The sequence below is a fragment of the Zeus faber genome (assembly GCF_960531495.2).
Source record: "Zeus faber genome assembly, chromosome: 18".
NCBI lineage: Eukaryota > Metazoa > Chordata > Actinopteri > Zeiformes > Zeidae > Zeus > Zeus faber.
In genome coordinates this window covers 9,928,337-9,954,950 of record NC_137210.1, presented here as the reverse complement: position 1 = coordinate 9,954,950, position 26,614 = coordinate 9,928,337, and the positions used below count along the sequence as shown (strand labels likewise).

At 47.3% G+C, this 26,614-nt stretch overlaps 5 protein-coding genes across 9 annotated transcripts; 3 read left to right on the top strand and 2 right to left on the bottom strand.

The window, feature by feature from the left end:
- The first annotated feature begins 32 nt into the window (after positions 1 to 32).
- Positions 33 to 4,689, top strand: dbr1 (debranching RNA lariats 1). 2 transcript variants are annotated; one of them, XM_080019628.1, is made up of 10 exons: positions 33 to 145; positions 1,228 to 1,599; positions 1,709 to 1,833; positions 1,928 to 2,008; positions 2,141 to 2,226; positions 2,323 to 2,547; positions 2,836 to 2,913; positions 2,995 to 3,140; positions 3,340 to 3,611; positions 4,244 to 4,689. In XM_080019628.1, exons 2-10 carry the CDS (start codon positions 1,403 to 1,405, stop codon positions 4,675 to 4,677), a joined length of 1,644 nt encoding a protein of 547 aa, XP_079875754.1. In that variant the 5' UTR covers positions 33 to 145; positions 1,228 to 1,402; the 3' UTR covers positions 4,678 to 4,689. The 2 variants fall into 2 exon arrangements, with proteins under 2 accessions (XP_079875754.1, XP_079875755.1); XM_080019629.1 differs by lacking the exon at positions 33 to 145 and having other exon boundaries at positions 1,183 to 1,599.
- Positions 4,690 to 7,232: 2,543 nt separating this feature from the next.
- Positions 7,233 to 10,637, bottom strand: rab5b (RAB5B, member RAS oncogene family). 4 transcript variants are annotated; one of them, XM_080019630.1, is made up of 6 exons: positions 10,556 to 10,637; positions 9,254 to 9,711; positions 9,007 to 9,158; positions 7,960 to 8,082; positions 7,543 to 7,636; positions 7,233 to 7,366 (listed from the first exon to the last, which is right to left on the bottom strand). In XM_080019630.1, the coding sequence occupies exons 2-6, from the start codon at positions 9,417 to 9,419 to the stop codon at positions 7,251 to 7,253; spliced, it is 651 nt and encodes a 216-aa protein (XP_079875756.1). In that variant the 5' UTR covers positions 9,420 to 9,711; positions 10,556 to 10,637; the 3' UTR covers positions 7,233 to 7,250. The 4 variants fall into 4 exon arrangements, with proteins under 4 accessions (XP_079875756.1, XP_079875757.1, XP_079875759.1 ...); XM_080019631.1 differs by having other exon boundaries at positions 9,254 to 9,708; positions 10,556 to 10,625; XM_080019633.1 differs by having other exon boundaries at positions 9,254 to 9,582; positions 10,556 to 10,603.
- Positions 10,638 to 12,121: 1,484 nt separating this feature from the next.
- Positions 12,122 to 15,981, top strand: LOC307243848 (tRNA wybutosine-synthesizing protein 4-like; the record flags this gene model as incomplete). Its single annotated transcript, XM_080018812.1, has 14 exons — positions 12,122 to 12,169; positions 12,463 to 12,587; positions 12,688 to 12,769; positions 12,846 to 13,026; positions 13,137 to 13,293; positions 13,426 to 13,615; positions 13,776 to 13,883; positions 14,037 to 14,124; positions 14,230 to 14,454; positions 14,535 to 14,771; positions 14,990 to 15,087; positions 15,199 to 15,386; positions 15,489 to 15,624; positions 15,817 to 15,981. The coding sequence occupies 14 exons, from the start codon at positions 12,122 to 12,124 to the stop codon at positions 15,979 to 15,981; spliced, it is 2,028 nt and encodes a 675-aa protein (XP_079874938.1).
- A 298-nt stretch (positions 15,982 to 16,279) lies between these two features.
- On the bottom strand, positions 16,280 to 21,570 carry crygs2 (crystallin, gamma S2; the record flags this gene model as incomplete). The annotated part of the gene is given in 6 exon segments (XM_080019545.1): positions 16,280 to 16,489; positions 16,491 to 16,518; positions 16,520 to 16,602; positions 16,605 to 16,772; positions 17,097 to 17,216; positions 21,262 to 21,570. Coding segments are annotated over 5 exon segments (498 nt in total). The 5' UTR covers positions 17,106 to 17,216; positions 21,262 to 21,570.
- On the top strand, positions 19,753 to 26,327 carry LOC307244396 (tRNA wybutosine-synthesizing protein 4-like; the record flags this gene model as incomplete). The annotated part of the gene is given in 15 exon segments (XM_080019544.1): positions 19,753 to 20,349; positions 22,833 to 22,957; positions 23,058 to 23,139; positions 23,216 to 23,396; positions 23,507 to 23,556; positions 23,560 to 23,663; positions 23,796 to 23,985; positions 24,120 to 24,227; positions 24,381 to 24,468; positions 24,574 to 24,798; positions 24,879 to 25,115; positions 25,336 to 25,433; positions 25,545 to 25,732; positions 25,835 to 25,970; positions 26,163 to 26,327. Coding segments are annotated over 15 exon segments (2,574 nt in total).
- Positions 26,328 to 26,614: the final 287 nt, after the last annotated feature.

The window sequence follows — 26,614 nt, the reverse complement described above, 5'->3', positions numbered from 1 at the left end:
CGAGTGGAATTAAAAAGCGAGATGTGGCCGAAGCACGTCGAGCCGCGGACGGAGCGGAACCGGTGATTCCTCCGCTTGCTGACGGGGTGAACCCACTCGAGACGAGCTCTTATTAACGAGCTCTTCCATTGACCGGGTTTGCAATGTGAGTAAACCGTTTGTAATTGTGACGTAGTCGAGGACCGCGCGTGGACTGATTCGACAAAAGGGACCCGCGGCCAAATTAAAACAAAGGTCTGAATCTGCACGGCTCGCTCTGCCCGTGCTGCACCTAAAGGCGCCGTGCTGCGTGGGGTACGATGCGTGGGATACAATAAGCAATAACGCGCCAAATGAGATCGCGTCGCGGCGTGTGTGGAATGTGCGGAGCCTAAAGCGAAAGCGGGTTTATTCAAACGACAGAGGAGTGCTTGCAAGACTCGCAAACGACTCGTTCGTAGCGAACGGATCTTCTACGTGACTCGAGCCACTCCGGTAAAACGGAAGGAGCGAGCGAGTTAACCTCGGACCAAAATAATCCCCGTGGACTAAAACGAAACAAAACTGAAGTCGAAGGCGTTCGGTGTAAATTACAACCAATATGACCGAGGTACACTTTTTTTTTGGGGGGGGGGGGAAGTCGGCGAATCGAACGACTCCTTCTCACCCAGCGGCTCGCCGAAAAACCGAATCTGAAAAAGAGGGGTCGAACCTTTTAGCCCTGCTGCGCATGTGCAAGCGCCTGTCGTCGCAAGGTGGGAAAATTGGTTGTGTTTTGGTCTCGCAGAGCTCGAATATAACACGGTTTGCACGCACACGTCGTTTTGCCTTCGACATCTAGAAGGATGAAAGGCAAACGCGTCATTCCGACTCGTGAGTGTCGCACTAGCTGGCTGGTTGGGTCGCGTGCTCGGTGGCCCCGTTTCACGAGGTCCGGCTCGCACGCACCGCGGCTGGCAGGCACCGCAGGGCTTCGTTTATTGACGTCGTTTTAAAGATGTGTTCCTCGCTGCTATTGACTGCGAAAGCGAAGGCAACGCCGTCAGGTTTCCAGTGGCGTCACTCACGCTCACCTGTTTTGTGCGAATCATTTATGAATTGTTGATTTTCCGTGTATTGTATATTCCCGGAGTTTCCTGTTTTGGGGGGGGTGTTTTTATCCATTGCACTTTTGTTTTTGAGCTGCTGTAAATACCTCAACTTCCCTCTGTGGGTGAATAAAGTATTTATCCGTCTCTGTCTACACAGGTCACCCACCATCCCGTTTGGTCAGGACCATCACATTTACCACGCTGCAATACTTGTCAATGTTGAATCCGTCAAGCATAGTAAATATATTGACAAGTAAAGAGGTCATTGACGTAGTGCAAGCGCATCCCCGGCGTGTGAGTTCCCCTGGGCATCGTCGAGTTGCTTGTCCACAATGAAGATTGCAGTCGAAGGCTGTTGCCATGGTGAACTGGACAAGATTTACGAGACGATTGGCTATTTGGAGAAAAAGGAAGGGGTGAAAGTTGACCTCCTTCTGTGTTGCGGGGACTTCCAGGCGGTGCGAAACGAAGGCGATATGAAGTGCATGGCGGTACCGGTCAAGTACAGAACAATGCAGACGTTCTACAAGTTGGTCCATTTTTTTTTGTTTTTGTTTTTGTTTGTTTCCCCCGTTTCTCTTACAGTGAAGCAAGATTTCCAATTAGGGCTGGAGGCCTGATCGCTGTCTTTGTTGCAGATACTATTCTGGGGAGAAAAAGGCTCCAATCCTGACCATCTTTATTGGAGGAAACCATGAGGCATCAAACCACATGCAGGAGCTGCCCTATGGAGGCTGGGTTGCTCCCAACATTTACTATCTGGGTAGGGTGGATTAGATGGAGGTGGTTATTTATTTTATTTTTTTGTTTATATTTGTTGATACAAACTCACACTAGATGTGATCTTACATCTTAAGGGTATGCCGGAGTCATCCGCTACAAAGGGATTAGAATCGGTGGCTTATCTGGAATCTTCAAATCACATGACTACAGAAAAGGTCTGTGTCTGTGTGTCTGTCTGTGTGTGTGCGTGTGTGTGTGTGTGTGTGTGTGTGTGCGTGTGTGCGCGCGCGCGCCATTTCTAAGCATTTATTATGCATATGTATGTCTATTTAAATGTGTTCTCACAGGTCACCATGAATTCCCCCCATATAACCCCGATACTCTGAGAAGTGTTTACCACGTCCGAAATATTGAGGTCTTCAAACTAAAACAGGTGAGTATTGTAGCTTCACCTCAAAAACACAAGCCACATTTAAATCTAAATAGATTATATTAATTCCTACGTGGAATCTCCTCTCTTTTCACACAGGTCCAAAATCCTATTGACATTTTCATGAGCCACGACTGGCCGCAGGGAATCTATAACTATGGCAGCACAGGGGAGCTTTTGCGAAAGAAGAAGTTTCTGCGTCAAGAGGTGGAGTCCAACACACTGGGCAGTCCTGCGGCCGCGGAGCTCCTTGACCACCTCCAGCCCAGTTACTGGTTCTCTGCACATCTCCACGTCAAATTTGCTGCGTTCATGCAGCATCAGGTGAGAGCAAATTGCTCAACTTTTTATATATCTACTTTTGTAAGAATGATGAGTTTTAGAGGTGTGAGGCTGACAAAGCCTGGGGAAGTTCTTCAAACAGAATAAAGTTGGGATTTTTATTAAAGCAAATCTGCATTTTCTCGGTAGCTCTAAGTTTAGCCTGTTGTAGTATGTAAAGAATAAAAAATGTACATTTTTTTTTTCAAATTCTAATGTAATAGAAAAATAAGTGTTGTCCCTTTTGCAAATCCAAAATAATGCTAATATCCACAAATGTATCACCCACAGCCTAAGGGTAATGCTGCCCCACGTACAACCAAGTTCCTGTCCTTGGATAAATGCCTGCCCCATAGAGAATTCCTACAGGTAAGTTCTGTATTGGGATTTGCAATTTGACAGAAGTGTGAACATAAAGGATCTCCCTAAATAGTGATGCACACGTTTCAGGTTGTGGAAGTTCCAGACAGAGCGGGTTCATCCGAGGTCCTTGAGTATGACCCGGAGTGGCTTGCTATTCTGAAGTCCACCGACAGTTTACAGAGGACAACCGCACATCCATGGAACCCCCCAATGAATAACGGCCTCCATGAAAGGTACATGTGAGGACCTAAACAAGTATTGTTTGTTGTATGTTGAAAACATTTCCATACAGGTACCACTACTAATGCATTGGCCTTGATACAATTTTTTTTTTTTTTTTTTTTTTACTTGTTCCTGTTGAACGTATTGAATAAAAACTGCCTTTGGTTAAGCTCTCAGACTCTGATATCAGATGCGATGTGTCTCTGTCAGGTGGGATTATGGGGCGTCCGAGGATGATATGATGAAGGTGGTGGAGGAGCTGAACGGAGAGCTGGCCATCCCAGACAACTTCAGTCGCACCGTAGCGGCCTACAACCCCGCCAATCCCCATCCGCACAGCAGCCCCAGCTATAGCACCAACCCTCAGACCACCGAGTTCTGCGCCACCTTGGGCCTCACGGACATCTATGCCCAGGTTGAGCAGGGAGGAGCGCAGAGGGGCATGCAGGGGGATGAGGACGACGACGATGGACGTAGTACAGGTGTGGAAGATTTTCTTTGGACTAGGACTCCCCAAGGGGCCTACAGGTTTGCTGGCTGAGCTGAATGAGTGCGGAGGGAAATAATTATTTGAGCTTTAAGAAGTAAGACTTCGCAAAGATATAAGTCAATTTCATAACAGCTGGGTACTCGGGAGTGACCAGAATAAGGTGCACAGGAGAAGTACAATGAGTTTGTGGTATTATCAGAAATATATAAATAGGCTGAGCATAGAGGCATGATTTGTCCTTCATACAATTATGTGTGTTCATTAAAAATAATGAGCAGTTAGAGTTCGGGCACTTTCACAGTTTGCAATTGTATCATGCGCTTGCATGATAACTATAGCATTACCATGACTGTTTCTTTGTATGAGAAGCAATATCTGGTAGAAGAAAGGAGAGCTCTGGATGTCTCAAACTCATGCACTTGGCTTTACTTTAGCGATTAAAAGTACTGGTGTTTGCGAACATGATATTGTCTTATCTCTACACACAAACTGGAGAATAAGGGGGTCACATAACCCTCCTAGTTGTGAGTATAGTATATATGAACAAAGCATGTGAGCATTGATTATATGAATAACGCATGATTATTGCATTTTTCTATCACACTGATGATGTCTTCTTCGCAGGGAGCGTGGACGAACCCAGTGAATACCCAACAGACACGTCAGGGTTGTCCAATTCCTTTAACCCGGACGAGATCACGATAGAAGACGAGTGGGAAGAAGTGGGTGAGGAGGAGGGAGGGGAGGGTAAACCGGAGCCCAAGCATGCGGTGAACACCCCAGCCCGCATGGTTCTGCCAGAGCCCAAGTCGGACGAGTCGCCTCTTCCCCGCTCCTTGCTCATGAACCTGCCCCCTCCCTCCCACTCCACCCCCGCCTCAGACCGCGCCCCTCCGTCAGCAGAAGAGAATGGACCCTATAGCGGTGAGGAGTTGGAGGCTCCCACTGTCCGTATCCCCAAACGCACCAGTGATGAGGCGGCGGGCAGTACAGGCGTCACGCCCAGGATCAAACGCAGGAATCAGTTGATCTACGCAGCGGTGGAGGATGAAAGCTAGAAGCAGGGTGCAGTGTTATTGATTGTACACTATCCTTTTTTATTTTAAGATTTAATGTTAGTCTATATATTTGAACTGCCTTTTTACACAACACAGAAAAATTGACAGCTCTTTTCTCAGACTTTATTTGGTTAAAATGTATGACGGTAAAGTGATCCAGGTGCAAGAGAATAGATTTTTTTTGTGTAGAATTAACAGCAAATTTTGTCATATTGCCGTGGTAGGCATTTTATAAATATGAATTTTACTACAAAAACAATTACTTTTATAGAGGGACTTTCAATCTTTTTTATGTTGAGTGACAAGAACTTGCTTTTGTCATAAGTAATTTCAAACCTAAGATTAAAATATGAACTGAAGGTCAGTAATTTAATTCAAAATACACACCTTATTTCTTTACTGATAAATTGACACACTGCAACAGAGACAGAATCAAGAAGTTTGTATGAATTGTGTCGTCAGCTTCACTACTTGAGAAATGAGACAGTAGAGGATTCAGCATTCTGCGCTCATGGCACCATAGAGCTTTATTGAACAACATTTAACAGAGGTTCTGGCGGGGAAACCCATTTCCACTGAATTTACTTGTGATCATGGAAGAATTGTGAATAAATGCTTTTTTTAATTCTATTTGATTTTTTTTTTTACATGAGATAAGTGTCCTGGCTGCGGTCTTACAAGACAAACGAATAATGGAACACGGTTCTAATATCTTCGATAATCTCTTAATATGCATGGCATCAGATCCAAAAATACAAAACCCAAAATAAAAGGGTTCTCCAGGACACAAACATTTGTTGAAATAAGATTTTTTTTTAACATTGATCAAAGTTCTTAAAAGAATCACACGGTTTACACGTGTGCTCTGGTAAAACCTTCAACATATACTTTCATTAAAAGAAGACAATAAAACATAACATACAGTGTATTTGACATGACTTTTCTTTACAACCATACAAAGAGCCTAATGTGCTAAGTTATTGGTTAATAGTACAAGCCAATGCCAGGGAGATGGTGTTTTCACACTTTTCTCATTGAAGAAACACATTCCAAGAAAGCCCCAAACATGATTAACAGAAAGAAAAAACTGGGAGTAGGCACTTGTTTTTTTGTATTTTTTTGTAATTTCCTTCCATTTATTATTTATCTTTTTCACATAAGCCAGAAAACAAACCTAGCGCACATTTCTAGACCATGGCATCGCGTTAAGATTCATCATGAAAAGCAATAAGGATCACACCATTTACATTATTGGTCTTAAGACACTGGACACGTTAAAAATACAATGGGCAGAGTGCTACCACACGCTCACTAACACAGCAGGGAGGTCTAGAAAACGGATATTATCCATGTATCACCCTTACATTCTGTCTCTTATAAATCTATTCTCTATGAAGCAAAAGTGAGAGATTCAGTAATATATTTTTATTAGTCTCAGCCCAGTCTTCCTGCAAGAGATCAAAGCAGATCTCCCTTCTCCTCAAATCCATCTCATAACCGACGATTTATCAACTTACCGACATGGATGTGAAATAGCTCTGATTGGTCTGACCGATATTCTTCTGAGGGAAATATCTTCAGCTGTATTAGAATTACGCTACCAGGAAATGACCAATGTACGTATCCCGAAGGAACTTTTATTAATTTACATAGGTTCGCTATATCCACAAATATAGTCCTATAAGGTCTCACATAGAAATGTTAAGGTGTGTGTATATTTTGAAAGAGAGCACAATGCAAAGATGCGTTTGGTTTTAAGAGACCAGATCAGCGACACCAGGCGGCCATCCTTATTCGTAGAACTCTGGGAGGATAAAACATTTGACAATAAATTAAATAAATACAAGTACACTCAAGGGGGGTGTCCTCTGACATGCGTCTTGTCGGGTGCAAGATTACGGCCGTAAGGAGAGGGAGTCCAGGCAGGAAGGAGTTGGGTCGGGAACTACGGGCCAATACGAGGGGTTATTCACAGCACGATGCGATGCACAGTGAGAAGGAGCTGATGCAGGAACAGGAGCAAGCTTCGCTAAAGGAGTTGAAAAATCAAATGCAGCCGGACCAAAAAAAAAACAAAAAAAAAACAAAAACATTTCCGTGTCCAGCTGTGAACATGTGCTGCAGACAGTGTCGCGCTCTCTGTACAATCCAACGGGACATCGACTGGAAAAACACTCAGGGCAAAACAAGACAAGGAGGGAGACGAGAAACATTCACGATTGGTGCTAAAATACTCCACCCAGTTTGTCGCCCAGTCTTATACGTTCCATCTTCCTCCCGTTCACCACAGCCCCTCCGCCAGTCTTCTTCATGTCCTGTCTCAGCATGCAGCGAGGAGACAGAGTAGTGGGGGTAGGGGTTTCGGAGGTTGGGTTCCTGGGTACGGTACGGTACGGTACGGTTACGGTTTAGGTAAGGTAAAGGTGTGAGTGGAGGCTTGCCCCAGCCCTGCAGGTCGGTTGAAGGGGGCCGGATGGTTCGGCAAGGGGCTGCGGAAGGTGGAGCAGGGTGTGGTTTGGTGGTGGTGGTGGTGGTGGCGGCGGCGGCGGCGGTGACGGCGGAGGTGGAGCGGCCTAGTTTCCACCGCAGCAGGCCCGGCTCGAGTGGGCGTCGGGGTCCTGGAGGTTGACCCCGCGGTGCCGCGCTGCATGCGTAGGGTTCTGGGTGTCTGTTTTTGGCATCTTTTTTGCTGCGTCGGCACAAGGGAGAGAACGACTGATACACATCGAGGGTACTGACACGTTTTCACCCCTGGGAAAACCAACATTGTGACTAAAACTCAGATGCAGGGGTTCATTTGATTAATTAGATGAACCGTTTGCTTAAATAATAACTAGTAATTGGGAACACAGAAGAGACACTTACCAATGGCAAGGAAGAGTTCATTAACGTTCATGGCTGTTTTGGCAGAGGTCTCCATAAAAAGTAAACCAGTGTCTTCAGCATAGGTCTGGGCGTCCTGTTTCATATTAAACAACAACAAAAATAATAATAATAATAATAATAATAAGACACCATCAGTAGGGCTTTAAAAATCAAACATAAAAAATGGCAACTGAGATCTAAATAAAGGTTGATCTCAGAAAGAATGGCATACTGAGATCAACCCCTTCGGAACCATTCTAATTCTCCAAAGCAACCTGGAACATCCAATCTCTTAATATACTGGTTACAGTACGGGCCCAGTAGTGATAGAGGTAAGGTCCAAAAATGATTACACCATTCAAGCCCCACCCCTCCCACAGCCTGGCTCGGCAGATTTGAGTGGCGAAAGTGCATTACCTCATACTCTACTAGTCTCTTCTCCGCCAGGTCAGCTTTGTTCCCGGCCAGGGCAATGACGATGTTGGGGCTCGCCTGTCTCTGAAGCTCCTTCACCCAAGCCTTGGCTCTTTCAAACGTCTCCTGCACGCACACGGCGGACCAGGGTAAAGACTCCGATACAAGACCATCAAAGAGTCACACGGATAAAAAGATTCCCCTCACACTGCGACATAATAGAGCAGGCTGTAAATCGTTTGGTGGAAAATATACAGTATGTGATCGCTGTAGCTCCATTGAGAAAAGTTGAGTGATCTTTTCTTGCACTAAGTAAAGGTTCAAATATAACACGAGAGTGAGCCACTTGTTTTCTGTGTTGTTTCCGTGAAGTTTCTATGTCTCATAAACCTAAGCCAGGCTTACATATATGCAGTGAAATGTCATGACACCCGGTGATTACACACAATAAGCAAGTACAACGCACAAGTCAAGGTAAACAATGTGAGTCAACAACGATGACTCAAACTTTTTGACAACGAACTTTTTTAAATAGGCAATTATCTTCTCTCCCTCTAACCCTTCACCGGCTGTTTACATGTGCTAGTAAACTTGTGAACTCCACCTTGTGCGTCCCGCGGTACTGTCAGATCACCACTGCCTGTTGTCTTTTATAGTCGAGGCATAGAAAATTATTAGTAACGCTTATTGATGCATTGTTGATTATATTTTTGAATCAAAGTAAGCCAAATATCACTGTTAAAAAGCTGTAAGATCGATGACCTAAAAAGTACCTGTAAATTGTAAAATGACTTGGAGGTCAAACTATTCTAAATGCTGCCCTCTTGCACGGTGATATGGTGAGATGTGGCAGATATGGTGAGTCATGGGTTCAAGATAATGAACCACTCTGAATGCATTTCCACCTGAGCAAATGCCACGCTCTATGCACTGAGCTGCACTGGGATTAGCAGAAAACATAAATTCTGAGTACATCAGAAAGCTGTGTTTTGGGATAACAAAATGGTGCAAACAATGGTATATATGTTGTATGACCACTTTAAAGTGTACCGGCTTGGTGATGTCAAAGACCACAATGGCAGCCTGAGCCCCCCGGTAGTACATGGGAGCCAGGCTGTGGTATCGCTCCTGCCCGGCTGTGTCCCAGATCTCAAACTTCACCGTGGTGTCGTCCAGACACACTGACTGGGCCAGGAATGCAGCTGGACACAAAGGGAAAACGACGCATGTTACTCAACCTCTATGCTCGAAAGACAACCCCTTTCGGCACAGCGGGTCCACTTGCTGCCGTCCTCACCTCCAATGGTGGTCTCTTGGAACTCGTCAAACTGTCCCTTGACGAAGCGCAGCACCAGGCTGGACTTGCCCACCGCCATGTCTCCCAGCAGCACCAGCTTGAACTGGCAGATCTTGGTCTGTGGTAGTGTGCCATTGGAGCGGCCTCCACTCCCTCTGGAGCTCATACTGACCAGAGAAAGGGGGGAGGGGGTGTGTGGGGGGTTGGGCCTCCTCCCTACAGGATGGAGGTGGGGGTGAAGCGCTCGGGAGTCTCCGGTCACGTACGTTTCCTCAGGGATTGTCAATTTACTTTTTTGGATTCCTTCAGTTCTCTTTCCTCAGTTTGGTCTGTTTAGGGTGGAGAAGCAGTGTTTCAGTCAGGACTCTCGGTTGGCATCAGGTGGAGATCATATCAAATCCAAACGTCGATCTTCAGGGTCTTAATTGTCTTCAGGGGGTGGCTGTATGTTTTGCCTGCTTGAAATTAAACCATGATAAAATATATTTTATTTTTTATTTAGGTTAGACGTATGAATGAGTAGTACAAGTTAGAATGATTTCGTTCATAACAAAATCACTCAGGACTTGTACTGCAGACAACATGATTTTTAGACATTTTCAGCGACTGGAGGTTCGTTCTGAAGGTGCTGAATATAGAACGTTAGAAATAATAAGTAGGGGCAGAGTTCACAAGACTTAAAAGGAAACGCACACTTGACTGCCATCAAGTAACGTTTTAACAGTGCAGATTGTCTAGGCTTTACTGAACCAGCGCCATGTCTGAGACAGACAGACAGGCAGACAAACAGACAGACAGACAATCCATCCCCGGAGGGAAATTGCGGTCACAGCAGCTCAGATAAAAACAATGGACAATAATAAAGTAATAACAGTAAACAAAGGAAAATTGTCAATAGGCAACGTCTCCGTATCAAGAATTCACACTCAAAATATAAGAAATTCTGCAAGTTTGCATGCATGTATGTAAAATAAAACATACAAATATAGCTCTAGCATAGCAATTCCAACAGACCTTACTGTTATTTCGTCATCTAACCATGTTTCCCAGACTTATGGGGTGTCTTTCCAGGTGAGTGCTGTGAATGCAGTATCTGATCTCGTTTGACTGGGAGCTAGTCTGATCTCATCTGGTGTTATTGGGAGCGGGGAGCTACCTGCACCCCCGCTCTGCTCAGTCTGGACGAACAAAAAATGGAAACGTATATTTTAGTTCGACGGCTCCGTGGTGATCCCGTTCATTGTCCCTTTAACGTCAGCGACATGTACGCGGATGACTCATTCACGCCATGACATCACCTACCCGAGATAATATCTTGATCTCAGCTGCGGCGCTCCGCTAGGCTTCAATGTTGACAGTTTCACGCTCAGCTGGTACGGGAAACCACTTCCTGGACGCGTGCGCATGCGCACCGACTGCCGCATTGTCACTAAACATATGACCGCAGAGAAGTGGAGGTTCGACATCACCGAAGCGTCTGTTTTTATTGTCCTTTTTTTTTGTTTTTTTTTTTTTACAAACGCTAATCAGATTCGTAGTGTGTTTTTTTGTTTTGTTGGATACAACATGGTTTCAATAAAGACAGTAATATCAACGTTTAAAACGGTTTCATATGTACACGTTTCCATTCACGTTTACGGACGTTTGCCGAAATACATACAGAAGTAATTGGATTAATGTGGCTCATTTGGCATAAACGAACAGAAACAGAAACAAAAGAATAATAAAAAAAAATAATAAAAAAGACCATTATTATTATTATTATTATTATTATTATAAATATTATCTGTATATACATAAGCATATTCCCCCTACCTATTCCATTTTATTTTTATTGTAATTTATTTTATTCTATATATTTTTATTTTATTCTATAAGTATTCAACTTACTGTATTAGGTTTTAGGACTCGGTTAGTTGGTCTATTAGAAATAACTTTTTTTCCGAGGACATATTGTGTGTTATCACCGGTTGCGTTGCACTACATTTCACTGCATATATGCATGAAAGTATGTACATGTATGTGACGAATAAGCCTCTTGAATCTTGAATCTTGAATCTCGATTATCAGTGATAAAGCGACAATAAAAATAAACTACCGAGATTAATAGGTCTCTGGGTGGATACAGTGTTAATTAAGCTGTCTATTTTTTCCACCATTAATGAACCTTAACATCCTTCCCAGTTATATTTACGCATATTTACACACACGGCGACATTGTGTGCATTTGTATGGGAAGTGCCGCTAGGGGGTGCCAGACCGCCATCGAGCCTGATGCTGCGTTCCCTTACAGGTTGGAACTCGAAAAAAATCCGATGCCGCGCAGGGGAAAAAGTTGAAAGCAACAGTCGTTTAAATCGGTGCCGATCGCTCGGGTCCGGGATAACCGATCCGTCGCCCCACTAAACATGTCGGAAAAGGTAAAGTTTTTCCCTTTGCATGGATTTTAATTTGCCATTTGAATCTCAGAGTACAGAGGCAAGGCAAAACATTCCCCGCGTCGGAGGTCAAATCCCGATTTCGGAGTTTCAACGGAGGCATCGTCACCCGGCGGAAGCGCGCAGGATCTGATCCCGCTGCACCCGGAAGTCGTTATGCTACGGTGGCCCGTTTGAATTGTTTTCAATCACGAGTCACTGAGGACGCGCCAGCAGCAGCAGCAGCAGCAGCAGCAGCAGCAGCAGCAGCAGCAGCAGCAGCAGCAGCAGCAGCAGCAGCAGCAGCAGCAGCAGCAGCAGCAGCAGCAGCAGCAGCAGCAGCAGCAGCAGCAGCAGCAGCAGCAGCAGCAGCAGCAGCAGCAGCAGCAGCAGCAGCAGCAGCAGCTCGACCCGTGGGACTCAGGCTGTGAAGGCTGGACGTGGCAGCAACATGCCAACCCCAAACCAAAAGAAGCAAAAGCAGGCAAAGGACACAGCGGTGTGTGTTTATAGTTTGTACTTTGTCCATTTAATTTTATTTACTGACCCTACCTATTTACCAGAAGTTCTGTAGAGAAAATGGTTCTACTTACCTTGCAGTCCACAAGGAAACTGTGATAGAATGATCTACAGAACCTGCCCTGTTTCCACCTAATGCTTACCCCAGTACTGTACCGAGAGACATGATTAGTCTCAAAATGGTCTATAAAAGTACAGTAGTGAATTAAAATCTGTGATACCTCCAGACACCCTGGTGTGTGTTTATGTGTGTCCCAACGGTGTGTTTCTCAGGTGCAGGGAACCAACGACAGCAGTGTCGTGAGCAAGGTTTCTGCTGCAGCGCAGGGCTACTTCCAGGACGCTTTCCTCCAGCACTTTGTGTGTAAAGTGGCCCGGAGAGCCCCGCTCATCAACAGGTCAGTTCCGGATCTGTGCAACTAAAATGTATACATAAATGTATCGTCTGATCCGTCTATATCATATGCATTGGTGGTTTGTATCTGCCCTGCCCATTAGGGGTTACTATGTGCGCTGGAGAGCCGTGGACCACTGTGTCAGGAGGTTCCTACAGGCCACGCTGGCCTGCCCCAGGAGGCAGGTAGGCGTCTGTTAGTTCAAGCTCAGATGTTCTGTCCCTTGATCCATATCTCATGTATTTCACTCTGTTCATCTAGATTGTGTCTTTGGGGGCGGGTTTTGACTCCTTGTATTTCCGCCTGCTTGCGGAGGACGCTCTTGAGGGAACAGCCGTGTTTGAGGTGGATTTCCCGGATGTAGCTCGACGAAAAGTTGCCCTTATAAGCGCCAACGTAACACTGAGGGAAACGTTGGGCCCCACTTCACCCCCTGAAACAGGTCAGTGGGGTGAATAGCATGATCAAGTAAAGCTTTAGAGAGATTAGGGATCATATTTGAAACATCATCCTTATTACCTTTGTTCCATAAACCGCTGTGTGTTTTTGTAGGAGCTGTGCATGTCTCCGGTGGTCAGTACAAGCTTCTGGGGGTGGATGTAAGAGAAGAGACCCAGGTGGAGGAGGCTCTGGGTGCAGCTGGACTGGACTGGGCTGCTCCCACTTTAATCCTCTCTGAAGTTGTTCTTACTTACATGGAGACCAAGTGGTAAGGGCGGGGATTTTTACACTACGCTTAAATGGTGATCGTGCACTGTTTGTAGGAGTATTTATACTCTATGTACATACTAGAATATATATTGGACCGCAAGTCTATAGTTGGATGTTATGTGTCACTCAGGTCGGATTCTGTCATTGAATGGGCAGCAAAGCGATTTCCCTGTTCGCTATTCGTCATGTACGAACAGATCCGTCCCTACGATCCCTTTGGCCGGATCATGCAAGATCATTTCCTGAAACTTAATTCCACTCTACATGCCCTCCACCAGTACTCTGACACCACCGCACAGAGAAGCAGATTCCTGGAAAAGGCCAGTATGCTGACTAAAATGAAGATGTACTTTTCTTTACCATTTTGAATTTGGTTGCGTCTTGGCTGAAAAGGTTTAAAACATTTACATTTGGAGCTTGCAAACCATAAAACCTGTTGTAATTCGTTCCTAAATTGTGAGTGTGTGTGTTGTCCCCCAGGGCTGGGAGCAGTGTGTATGTCTGGACCTGAATGAATTCTACCTGGGTCTGATCGATGAAGACGAGAGACACAGAATAGATGGTCTGGAGCCCTTTGACGAGTACGAGGTCAGCACTCTACCTGAATAGTGAATACTGCATCTTCCTCTCATGACGGGTTGTAATTTTAGGCTGTTGCATCTGGTATGCCAGTTAAAAATCACACAACAGTGCTCATGTGATGTCTGGTGCTTGAGCACCCGTGTTTTCATCTCCCATCAGGACTGGCACCAGAAATGCTCTCACTACTTTATCCTCACTGCATCCCGAGGTTCTCTGACCGGAGACGCCTTACTCACGCACCCTCGGGGTAATTCTCAGTACATCTTGATACCATTTTCTAAAACCGACCATTTCTCACTGTGTTTTTCAAGGCCTTCTTGAAAAAAAATAAAATACCTTTTGGTGTCTCTAGTCCCTGCTGGTGGCTCCCCTGTGAGGTCCTTGTCCCTGAGTGTGCAGACGGCACCAGGGGAGGTGCGCCTCGAGGGACTAGGGATGGCCTCCACCTCGCTCGCTCCAGGAAGGATCCTGGTCACCGGGGGCTCCAACAGGAGAGGCAGAGGGGCGCCCCTTAGAGTCCTGGTCAGAGGCCAGGTTGGCTGGAGAAGTGCTTGCGTAGAATCCTCCACAGATTGGGGTGAGTGGGTTCGCTGCGTGCGATCAGTGACCTCTCCCCCAGGAGAAACCATTTGGACTAATTTTCCGTGTGTTACCCAGGTGTCCGGTTGTACCACACCGTTACGCCCCTCGATATAGGGGGCGCTGTGGTATACGGCGGTCGCTCATCTCCGCTAAACCCAATCGGAAGCCTGCTCAAAGTAGCCGTTGACCAATGTGACCCTATTCACTGTGATGAGAGAGACACAGTTAAGTTGTGTGTGAAGGAGATGGCCTGTACAGGGGCTCCACCACAGCCGAGATGGAGACACACTTCAACTATTGTCAGTCACGAAGGTGAGAGGTTTGGGATTAAGTCTGTATATAACAAACTAATGCTCCCATAAGAAGTATATTTTGATGTAACATAGTAGATACGAGCCCTTCTTCGGTAAAGAGCTTTTATAGAGAAACTTGTGGCTCTATGGAATAGCATGCTACCCTGCAATGAAAAAGATGTCAGATAAGAGCCGAGCTATTACAGTATAATTGGACCATCTCCTTTTCCCCCACAGGAAAAGACTTCCTGTTTGTGTTTGGGGGTAAAAGTGAGTCTCGGCCATTTTTGGGTGATGGCCACTTTCTATGTGTTGACCAGCAGCATTGGACGGAGGTTTGTTTTACTTTCGTTTCCAAGTGCCATCCCCTACTACCTGCACGAGATCCACACCACCGTTCTGTAACTAATCAAAGTGTCTCCATGTGTTTCTTTTTTTAAAATCAGATCCTGGTGGAGGGCACTGCCCCAGAGGCCCGCCTCTCCCATTCAGCGTGTCCTTACCGGGGAGGTCTGGTGATGTTTGGAGGGCTGGGGAGCGGAGATGTACCGCTGGGGGACACAATGCTACTGAAGCCCACTGAAAGAGGCTTCTGCTGGGACAAACTCGTGACTCATCCCCCTCCTGCACCCAGGTGTGGGGCAAAACTCCAGGGCCCGCGGCCTCGCACTTTCGGCGTGAAGGTTGAATCGGAAAAATCTGAAGCTGCTGTCAATGTTGTCGTGTGTTCACCCAGGTATTCGCATTCTGCCCATGTGATCGGTGAACGGTTGGTCCTGGTCGGTGGAGTTTGGCTGTGTTCGGAGGGCGTGCCGGGTTGTGCGGTGATCGACCTGACCACCGGACGCACGGCGGAGTTCACACTGAACACAGTCAGTTTGCGTTTACCACACCTCCATTAAAATGGCTATTCTCTCATAGATACGGGAAGAAATGTCTCTGCCCAATGAGATACTACAAAACTTGCTAATGTTACGTACTGCAGCCTTGGAATTTTTTAATTGATATTGACTAGCCAGGCTGTGTGTGTTTATTTTATTGTATTTTTGATTTCTCATCTCTAGACCTCAGTGCCCTGGCCTGTTATGCTCCACTCCTTCTGCTCTGAGCTGATGGACCCAGAAGACCTTGATGTGATCCTCATAGGTGGCGGAGGGAACTGTTTCTCCTTCGGAACCCACCTGAACCCGCAGCCCGTCACTGTGAACCTCCGAGCTCTACTGGGATAAAGCAACTTGTGCTTCTAAAATACCTCGTTGAGGTAGCTTGCACTTACAGCGGACTGTAAAAAGATGGGAATATTAAGGATACTCAGGATATTGTCTTCCTTCTCGTGGCCATAACTGTGGGATGATTGAATCTACTGAGAGGGACGGTTTCGTTATGACTTGCAACAAGAAACGGCCGATAACAATGTGGGTCTGTTCAATGAGGAAAACAAATGCTGTCACCTGTGATTCAACCACTTTTTTTTTTATTCTTTTTTTTATTTTAGGTGAGGCCTTGGTTTTTAAATAATATTCAATTTCATACATAGTCGCTCACATCATAGATCGCGTCGGGTTTGTTGAGCATGTGGGATGGGGCGGGCTGAGGCGGCATCACTCGGTGAAGCGTCTGAACGACTGGACCGCGGGGCTTCTCCAGGAAGTACTGGCGTCCGCGGTAGTTGGGGTGCTCGTAGAACACCCACCAGCCGTCGAAGACCTTGCAGGAGTAGACCTCCCTCCAGCGGAACTAGAGTTAGCCACTCCAGGCGGTGGCTAACTTACAAAGTGGATCATCTTGCAGGAGCTGAGGCGGTCGTTGAGGCCCATCCAGCGCAGGTACTCGGGATACTCCCCTCTGGTCAGGACAGGACGTACTGGAAGCCCACGTAGTTGGGTCTCTCGTACACTACCCATTCCCCACTCTCCACCCGGATGGAATTGCAGCGGCTCAGGTAAGCGTGGAAGTTTGAGCAGTCGCTGTCGCACTCATAACAACGGCCCTGGAAGTTCTTATCCTCGTAGAAAACAATCTGAAAGATGATAATTGGCAGCATTAATCAGCATCCCAAAATCATTTGCGTCGCTTGGTTCATAAATGTCGTGAGTGCAGTCAAAATGTTTACATTCACATACACTGATGGATGCACCCATCAGGAGCAATTAGGGGTCAAGTGTCTTGCTCAGGGACACTTCAGCATGCTAAACAGAAGGAGCCAGCAATCCAACCGGCAACCTTTGGATTACTAGATCACCCGCTCCACTTCCTTAGCTACTGCCCCATCACATCCAGCTTTGCCATCACAACTAGCTGCCATGACAACACCGGTGTGTCAAACCCGTCTACTGTTACTCACCCTGCTCATCTTGGATGTGGTATCAGGATAGCCTTGATGGTGTTAAGCTGTGGAGGTGCCCCTAAGGTCTGGATGCCCGGTTAGTCGTTCACCAGGTCCTTTTATATCCATGCCCTTCCACTTTCATAAACAGCAACAGTGGAGGCCATTAGGGAACAATCGCTTTGTCATGAAAATGAGATCCAAAATATAGAATATAGATCGTTAAAAATAATAAGTAGGGGCAGAGTTCACAAGACTTAAAGGGAAACAAACACTTGACTGCCATCAAGTAACGTTTTAACAGTGGAGATTGTCTAGGCTTTCCTAAACCAGCGCCATGTCTGAGACAGACAGACAGGCAGACAAACAGACAGACAGACAATTCATCCCCGGAGGGAAATTGCAGTTACAGCAGCTCAGATAAAAACAATGGACAATAATAAAGTAATAACAGTAAACAAAGGAAAATTGTCAATAGGCAACATCTCCGTATCAAGAATTCACACTCAAAATATAAGAAATTCTGCACGTTTGCATACATATATGTAAAATAAAACATACAAATATAGCTCTAGCATAGCAATTCCAACAGATCTTACTGTTATTTTGTCATCTAACCATGTGGCGTGAATGCAGTATCTGATCTTGTTTGACTGGGAGCTAGTCTGATCTCATCTGGTGTTATTGGGAGCAGGGAGCTACCTGCATCCCGCTCTGCTCAGTCTGGACGAAAAAAAAAATTTTGAAACGTATTGTAACGCTGGGGTACTGTGTAGATGTGTGTTCTGTTGCTTTAATTGAGGGAGGTGTCACTGGTTGGGGATTGGCTGCAGGCTCTGTTCCGGGAGGGAGAAAAAGTAGGGAAGAAAAGGTGGCGGTTTTGTGTCGATTTCAGACCACTGAATGACATAACTGTGAAGGACCGGTATCCCCTGCCCCGAGTTAATGATGCGCTGGATGGGATTAGAGGTTCAGCCTGGTTCTCCTTGCTTGATTTGAGGAGCGGGTATTGGCAGGTCCCGCCGTCACCAGAAGACCGGCCTAAGACGGCCTTCACAAAAGGCTCTGGATCGTGGCAGTTCACGGTCATGCCTTTCGGATTGTGTTACGCCCCAGCCACATTCGAAAGGCTCATGGAGAGAGTCCTTGCCGATGTCCCACCACAGAACAAGCAGGTCTATTTGGATGACGTGCTGGGCCATGGTCCAGACTTCACCACTACCTTACAGGCCCTTCGGTTGGCGCTCTCCAAGTTCCAGGCGGCGGGGCTGAAGCTGAACCCAGAGAAGTGCAAGATGATGCAGAGGGAACTCATTTTCCTGGGCCACAAAGTGAGCGGTCAGGGGATAGACACAGAGGAGAAGAAGGTTGCGGCAGTTCGGGACTGGCCGGTGCCGAAGAATGCTTCTGAGGTCCGCTCCTTCCTAGGCCTGGCGTCATATTATCGACGGTTCATCGCAATGTTCTCAACGGTGGCTGCACCTTTGCATCGTCTGACATGTAACAATGTGAAGTTCGGCTGGGGTCCTGACGAGCAACAAGCATTTGATGCGCTGAAAGGAGCCCTGTGTCGGTCCCCTGTTTTGTCTGCCCCAGATCCGGATGGGCAATATGTGTTGGACACGGATGCGAGCAATGATGCTATGGGAGCGGTCCTGGCCCAGATCACCGAAAAAGGCAAGCAGGTGATTGCTTATTACAGCGAAACCTTCACTAAAGCAGAACGCAATTATTGTGTTACACGAAAAGAACTGCTGGCAGTGGTGGAGTCTGTGCACCACTTCAGGCACTACCTATGTGGGGTGAAATTCCTCATTCAAACAGATCATGCCTCTCTCAGAGGGCTGATGTCTTTCAAGGAACCGGAGGGACAAGTGGCGAGGTGGTTGGAAAAGCTGCAAGAATACAACTTCTCAGTGGTGCACAGGCGAGGAAGTTCTCATACGAATGCTGACGGGCTCTCCAGGAGGCCATGTGAGAAGGAGTGTGCACAATGCAGCCGTGCCGAAGCAAATGATGCAGCGGGCAGGAGAGAGCAGGCTGAGAGATGTATGGCCCTGAGGTTGGATGTGACGATGGACTGGGCAGGCGAGCAGCAAGGGGACCCTGAGTTGTGTGAGGTCTTAGGCTGGCTGGCTGCTAACCGAAGACCGGATTGGTCGGAGATTGCAGCAGCTGGCCCGTCTCTGAAAGGACTGTGGTCGCAAGGGGATGGCCTAGCGCTTCGTGATGGTGTGCTCTGTAGACGTTGGAAGGAGCCGGCATCGGGAAGAGAGAAGTGGCAAGTAGTTGTGCCGAAAAGCCGTCAGGAAGAGGTGCTGAGCTTCCATCATGGGCAGCCTGGGGTGGGGCACTTTGGCATTAACAAGACGCTGAATAGGGTGCGGGAGGGGTTCTATTGGAACACCATGAGGCGGGATGTGGAAGCCTTTTGCCGGAAGTGTGATCCCTGTGTAGCCCGCAAAGGACCCTCAAACCAGTGTAGAGCGCCACTGCAGCAGTACCGGGTTGGAGCGCCCATAGACAGGGTCGCTGTGGACATGCTAGGGCCCCTCCCCCGCTCATGGGCAACCGCTACGTGATGGTGGCGATGGATTACTTCACGAAATGGCCGGAGGCTGTGGCCCTTCCTGATCAAGAGTCAGCGACCGTGTGTGGGGCGTTAGTTGATGCGATGTTCAGTCGGTTTGGCGTCCCTGCGGAGCTACATTCTGACCAGGGGACCAATTTTGAGTCCAAGCTGTTCGGGGAGGTGTGCGAACAACTCGGAATCCGCAAGACTTGGACGACGCCCCTTCACCCGCAGAGTGATGGTCTGGTGGAGAACTTTAACCACACGCTGGGTGTACAGCTGGCCCTTGTGGTTGACAAGGACCAGAAGGACTGGGATCTGCATTTGCCGTTGATCCTGATGGCTTACCGTTCAGCGACACAGGAGACAACTGGGTGCACACCGGCCCTACTTATGTTCGGTAGGGAGCTCTGGACCCCGACCGCTCTGGCATATGGCCTGCCCCCCGACACTTACCAGGTACCGGCTGGTACGGAGTATGCTATCCTGCTCAGAAAGAGGGTGGAGATGGCACATGAGTTTGCGAGGGCACAGGCTGAAACTGCGGGGGCGCGACAGAAGCGAGCGTATGATCAGCACACGAAAGGGAATCCCTTCGACGCAGAGGACTTGGTGTGGGTCTATGCACCGAAAAGGATCAAGGGGAAGTCGCCTAAGCTGCAGAGTAAATGGATCGGGCCCTGCCGTGTTTTGGAACGGGTGGGGGGGTGGTCTACAGGGTGAAGCTGGCTGTTCGGGGAAGAGTGGTGGTGCTGCATCGTGACCGTTTGGCGCCCTACAAGGGCGCGAGTCAACCAAACTATAGTCAGGCTCGTCGCACCCCTCCAGCTGTGCAGACACAACCCGAAGACGGAGCCTTCTCCCCGCCGCAGTGTCCTGTGGGCTCACAGCGTTCATCTACACGTGCTGAAGGAGCCACATCCTCACCGCCCTCCCCAGGGGGGCCACAGAGTACATCGGGGCGGCAGCAGATGGAGATTCAGGTCACGCCACTGGGAGCAGTTGTTCCAACACAGGATTTCGGGGAGAGAGGAAGCGGGGAATGGGGGAAGCAGCGACCCAGGCGACCCAGGAGTGTCCCCCAGCGCTACTTGGATTGAAGTTAATTAGTTCCTCGAGAACGAGGAATTTAGAAAGGGGGGGGCAGTGTAACGCTGGGGTACTGTGTAGATGTGTGTTCTGTTGCTTTAATTGAGGGAGGTGTCACTGGTTGGGTATTGGCTGCAGGCTCTGTTCCGGGAGGGAGAAAAAGGAGGGAAGAAAAGGTGGTGGTTGTGTTTGTTGGTGGTGTGCGTGGGGATCGAAGTAGCTGAGAGACACTGCCCCGCATCTATCAGTTACCTTGTGCTAGCCACCCTGTTATTTGTTTTAATTCAGTGCCCTCAACCTCGGGTTAGCTGTACGTCAGTACGTGACTGACAGGAAAATAAATCTGGGCTCAGTGTTTGAGTTAGCAACTTGGATCTTGTCTCCACACCTCGTCTGTCAAGCTACCCCGCTAAACGTCACAGTATATTTTAGTTTGACGTCTCCGTGGTGATCCCGTTCATTGTCCCTTTAATGTCAGTGAAATGTACGCGGATGACTCATTCAATCCATGACATCACCTACCCGAGATAATATCTTGATCTCAGCTGCGGCGCTCCGCTAGGCTTCAATGTTGACAGTTTCACGCTCAGCTGGTACGGGAAACCACTTCCTGGACGCATGCGCATGCGCACCGACTGCCGCATTGTCACTAAACATATGACCGCAGAGAAGTGGAGGTTCGACATTACCGAAGCATCTGTTTTTATTGTCCTTTTTTTTTTTGTTTTGTTGTTGTTGTTGTTTTTTTTTTACAAATGCTGCGCTGTTGGCACTGTGCCAACAACCGGCGGGTTATCTCCCAAATAGGAGCCTTTCTGTGTGGAGTTTGCATGTTCTCCCCGTGTTCACATGGGGTTTCCTCCACCTCACGTCAGTAAGGACCCCCACCAAAAACATGGAAACATCATCGTCTGACCAGCGATGGACACTTATCACCTGGTCCCCGGGTGCGTCCACATTTGCTGCCCACTGCTCCTGGCTGTGCCCCCGGAGGAAGGACAAGCCAGCATGGGTCAAAAGCAGAGGATCCATTTCACCGGCCACCATCAAAGCATGTGTGTGTGTGTGCAAGCATGTGTTGTAGTGTGGTGTGTTGTGTGACCAATAAAGACTGTTTCTTCTTCTTTCTAATATCAACGATTAAAATGGTTTCATTTTTACACATTTCCATTCACGTTTACGGACGTTTGCCAGGATAAATATAAAAGTAATTGAATTAATGTGGCTCATTTGGCATAAACAAACACAAACAGAAACAAAAAAATTATAAAAAAAAATAATAAAAAAGACCATTATTATTATTATTATTATTATTATACATATCAGTGATAAAACGACAATAAAAATAAACTACCAAGATAAATAGGTCGGGTCCGGGATAACCGATCTGTCGCCACAGTAAACATGTCGGACATAGGTAAAATATTTCCCTTTGCATGGATTTTAATTTGCTATTTGAATCTCAGAGTACAGAGGCAATGCAAAACATTCACCGCGTCGGAAGTGAAATCCTGATTTCGGAGTTTCAATGGAGGCATCGTCACCCGGCGGAAGCGCGCAGGATCTGATCCCACTGCACCCGGAAGTTGTTGTGTTACGGTGGCCTGTTTGAATTGTTTTCAATCATGAGTCACTGAGGACACAACAACAACAGCTCGATCCGTGGGATTCAGGCTGTAAAGGCTGGACGTGGCAGCAACATGCCAACCCCAAACCAAAAGAAGCAAAAGCAGGCAAAGTACACAGCGGTGTGTGTTTATAGTTTGTACGTTTTCCATTTTATTTTATTTTATTTACTGACCATACCTATTTACTTAACTTACCAGAAGTTCTGTAGAGAAAATGGTTCTACTTACCTTGCAATCCACAAGGAAACTGTGATAGAATGATCTACAGAACCTGCCCTGTTTCCACCTAATGCTTACCCCTGTACTGTACCAAACATATAGCACTTGCCTGCAATACTTTATTGAAAAAGAGAGACATGATTAGTCTCAAAATGGTCTATAAAAGTACAGTAGTGAATTAAAATCTGTGATACCTCCAGACACCCTGGTGTGTGTTTATGTGTGTCCCAACGGTGTGTTTCTCAGGTGCAGGGAACCAACGACAGCAGTGTCGTGAGCAAGGTTTCTGCTGCCGCGCAGGGCTACTTCCAGGACGCTTTCCTCCAGCACTTTGTGTGTAAAGTGGCCCGGAGAGCCCCGCTCATCAACAGGTCAGTTCCGGATCTGTGCAACTAAAATGTATACATAAATGTATCGTCTGATCCGTCTATATCATATGCATTGGTGGTTTGTATCTGCCCTGCCCATTAGGGGTTACTATGTGCGCTGGAGAGCCGTGGACCACTGTGTCAGGAGGTTCCTACAGGCCACGCTGGCCTGCCCCAGGAGGCAGGTAGGCGTCTGTTAGTTCAAGCTCAGATGTTCTGTCCCTTGATCCATATCTCATGTATTTCACTCTGTTCATCTAGAGTGTGTCTTTGGGGGCGGGTTTTGACTCCTTGTATTTCCGCCTGCTTGCGGAGGACGCTCTTGAGGGAACAGCCCTGTTTGAGGTGGATTTCCCGGATGTAGCTCGACGAAAAGTTGCCCTTATAAGCGCCAACGTTACACTGAGGGAAACGTTGGGCCCCACTTCACCCCCTGAAACAGGTCAGTGGGGTGAATAGCATGGTCAAGTAAAGCTTTAGAGAGATTAGGGATCATATTTGAAACATCATCCTTATTACCTTTCTTCCATAAACCGCTGTGTGTTTTCGTAGGAGCTGTGCATGTCTCCAGTGGTCAGTACAAGCTTCTGGGGGTGGATGTATGAGAAGAGACCCAGGTGGAGGAGGCTCTGGGTGCAGCTGGACTGGACTGGGCTTCTCCCACTCTAATCCTCTCTGAAGTTGTTCTTACTAACATGGAGACCAAGTGGTAAGGGCGGGGATTTTTACACTACGCTTAAATGGTGATCGTGCACTGTTTGTAGGAGTATTTATACTCTATGTACATACTAGAATATATATTGGACCGCAAGTCTATAGTTGGATGTTATGTGTCACTCAGGTCGGATTCTGTCATTGAATGGGCAGCAAAGCAATTTCCCTGTTCGCTATTCGTCATGTACGAACAGATCCGTCCCCACGATCCCTTTGGCCGGATCATGCAAGATCATTTCCTGAAACTTAATTCCACTCTACATGCCCTCCACCAGTACTCTGACACCACCGCACAGAGAAGCAGATTCCTGGAAAAGGCCAGTATGCTGACTAAAATGAAGATGTACTTTTCTTTAAGTACAAGTTTTAAAACATTTACATTTGGAGCTTGCAAACCATAAAACCTGTTGTACTTTGTTCCTAAATTGTGAGTGTGTGTGTTGTCCCCCAGGGCTGGGAGCAGTGTGTATGTCTGGACCTGAATGAATTCTACCTGGGTCTGATCGATGAAGACGAGAGACACAGAATAGATGGTCTGGAACCCTTTGACGAGTACGAGGTCAGCACTCTACCTGAATAGTGAATACTGCATCTTCCTCTCATGACGGGTTGTAATTTTAGGCTGTTACATCTGGTATGTCAGTTAAAAATCACACAACAGTGCTCATGTGATGTCTGGTGCTTGAGCACCCGTGTTTTCATCTCCCATCAGGACTGGCACCAGAAATGCTCTCACTACTTTATCCTCACTGCATCCCGAGGTTCTCTGACCGGAGACGCCTTACTCACGCACCCTCGGGGTAATTCTCAGTACATCTTGATACCATTTTCTAAAACCGACCATTTCTCACTGTGTTTTTCAAGGCCTTCTTGAAAAAAAATAAATTACCTTTTGGTGTCTCTAGTCCCTGCTGGTGGCTCCCCTGTGAGGTCCTTGTCCCTGAGTGTGCAGACGGCACCAGGGGAGGTGCGCCTCGGGGGACTAGGGATGGCCTCCACCTCGCTCGCTCCAGGAAGGATCCTGGTCACCGGGGGCTCCAACAGGAGAGGCAGAGGGGCGCCCCTTAGAGTCCTGGTCAGAGGCCAGGTTGGCTGGAGAAGTGCTTGCGTAGAATCCTCCACAGATTGGGGTGAGTGGGTTCGCTGCGTGCGATCAGTGACCTCTCCCGCAGGAGAAAACATTTGGACTAATTTTCCGTGTGTTACCCAGGTGTCCGGTTGTACCACACCGTTACGCCCCTCGATCTAGGGGGCGCTGTGGTATACGGCGGTCGCTCATCTCCGCTAAACCCAATCGGAAGCCTGCTCAAAGTAGCCGTTGACCAATGTGACCCTATTCACTGTGATGAGAGAGACACAGTTAAGTTGTGTGTGAAAGAGATGGCCTGTACAGGGGCTCCACCACAGCCGAGATGGAGACACACTTCAACTATTGTCAGTCACGAAGGTGAGAGGTTTGGGATTAAGTCTGTATATAACAAACTAATGCTCCCATAAGAAGTATATTTTGATGTAACATAGTAGATACGAGCCCTTCTTCGGTAAAGAGCTTTTATAGAGAAACTTGTGGCTCTATGGAATAGCATGCTACCCTGCAATGAAAAAGATGTGTCAGATAAGAGCCGAGCTATTACAGTATAATTGGACCGTCTCCTTTTCCCCCACAGGAAAAGACTTCCTGTTTGTGTTTGGGGGTAAAAGTGAGTCTCGGCCATTTTTGGGTGATGGCCACTTTCTATGTGTTGACCAGCAGCATTGGACGGAGGTTTGTTTTACTTTCGTTTCCAAGTGCCATCCCCTACTACCTGCACGAGATCCACACCACCGTTCTGTAACTAATCAAAGTGTCTCCATGTGTTTCTTTTTTTAAAATCAGATCCTGGTGGAGGGCACTGCCCCAGAGGCCCGCCTCTCCCATTCAGCGTGTCCTTACCGGGGAGGTCTGGTGATGTTTGGAGGGCTGGGGAGCGGAGATGTACCGCTGGGGGACACAATGCTACTGAAGCCCACTGAAAGAGGCTTCTGCTGGGACAAACTCGTGACTCATCCCCCTCCTGCACCCAGGTGTGGGGCAAAACTCCAGGGCCCGCGGCCTCGCACTTTCGGCGTGAAGGTTGAATCGGAAAAATCTGAAGCTGCTGTCAATGTTGTCGTGTGTTCACCCAGGTATTCGCATTCTTCCCATGTGATCGGTGAACGGTTGGTCCTGGTCGGTGGAGTTTGGCTGTGTTCGGAGGGCGTGCCGGGTTGTGCGGTGATCGACCTGACCACCGGAAGCACGGCGGAGTTCACACTGAACACAGTCAGTTTGCGTTTACCACACCTCCATTAAAATGGCTATTCTCTCATAGATACGGGAAGAAATGTCTCTGCCCAATGAGATACTACAAAACTTGCTAATGTTACGTACTGCAGCCTTGGAATTTTTTAATTGATATTGACTAGCCAGGCTGTGTGTGTTTATTTTATTGTATTTTTGATTTCTCATCTCTAGACCTCAGTGCCCTGGCCTGTTATGCTCCACTCCTTCTGCTCTGAGCTGATGGACCCAGAAGACCTTGATGTGATCCTCATCGGTGGCGGAGGGAACTGTTTCTCCTTCGGAACCCACCTGAACCCGCAGCCCGTCACTGTGAACCTCCGAGCTCTACTGGGATAAAGCAACTTGTGCTTCTAAAATACCTCGTTGAGGTAGCTTGCACTTACAGCGGACTGTAAAAAGATGGGAATATTAAGGATACTCAGGATATTGTCTTCCTTCTCGTGGCCATAACTGTGGGATGATTGAATCTACTGAGAGGGACGGTTTCGTTATGACTTGCAACAAGAAACGGCCGATAACAATGTGGGTCTGTTCAATGAGGAAAACAAATGCTGTCACCTGTGATTCAACCACTTTTTTTTTTTATTTTTTTTTTATTTTAGGTGAGGCCTTGGTTTTTAAAT

What these genes read in the sequence shown, in the direction of transcription:
- dbr1 (XM_080019628.1), top strand. Translation starts at nt 1,403, where the DNA reads ATGAAGATTGCAGTCGAAGGCTGTTGCCATGGTGAACTGGACAAGATT. An exon ending in ACAATGCAGACGTTCTACAA is followed by an intron (nt 1,600 to 1,708) that starts GTTGGTCCATTT and finishes TCTTTGTTGCAG; the next exon opens with ATACTATTCTGGGGAGAAAA. An exon ending in ATCACATGACTACAGAAAAG is followed by an intron (nt 2,009 to 2,140) that starts GTCTGTGTCTGT and finishes GTGTTCTCACAG; the next exon opens with GTCACCATGAATTCCCCCCA.
- rab5b (XM_080019630.1), bottom strand. Translation starts at nt 9,419, where the DNA reads ATGAGCTCCAGAGGGAGTGGAGGCCGCTCCAATGGCACACTACCACAG. An exon ending in CCAAGAGACCACCATTGGAG is followed by an intron (nt 9,159 to 9,253) that starts GTGAGGACGGCA and finishes CTTTGTGTCCAG; the next exon opens with CTGCATTCCTGGCCCAGTCA. An exon ending in TCTTTGACATCACCAAGCCG is followed by an intron (nt 8,083 to 9,006) that starts GTACACTTTAAA and finishes GTGTGCGTGCAG; the next exon opens with GAGACGTTTGAAAGAGCCAA.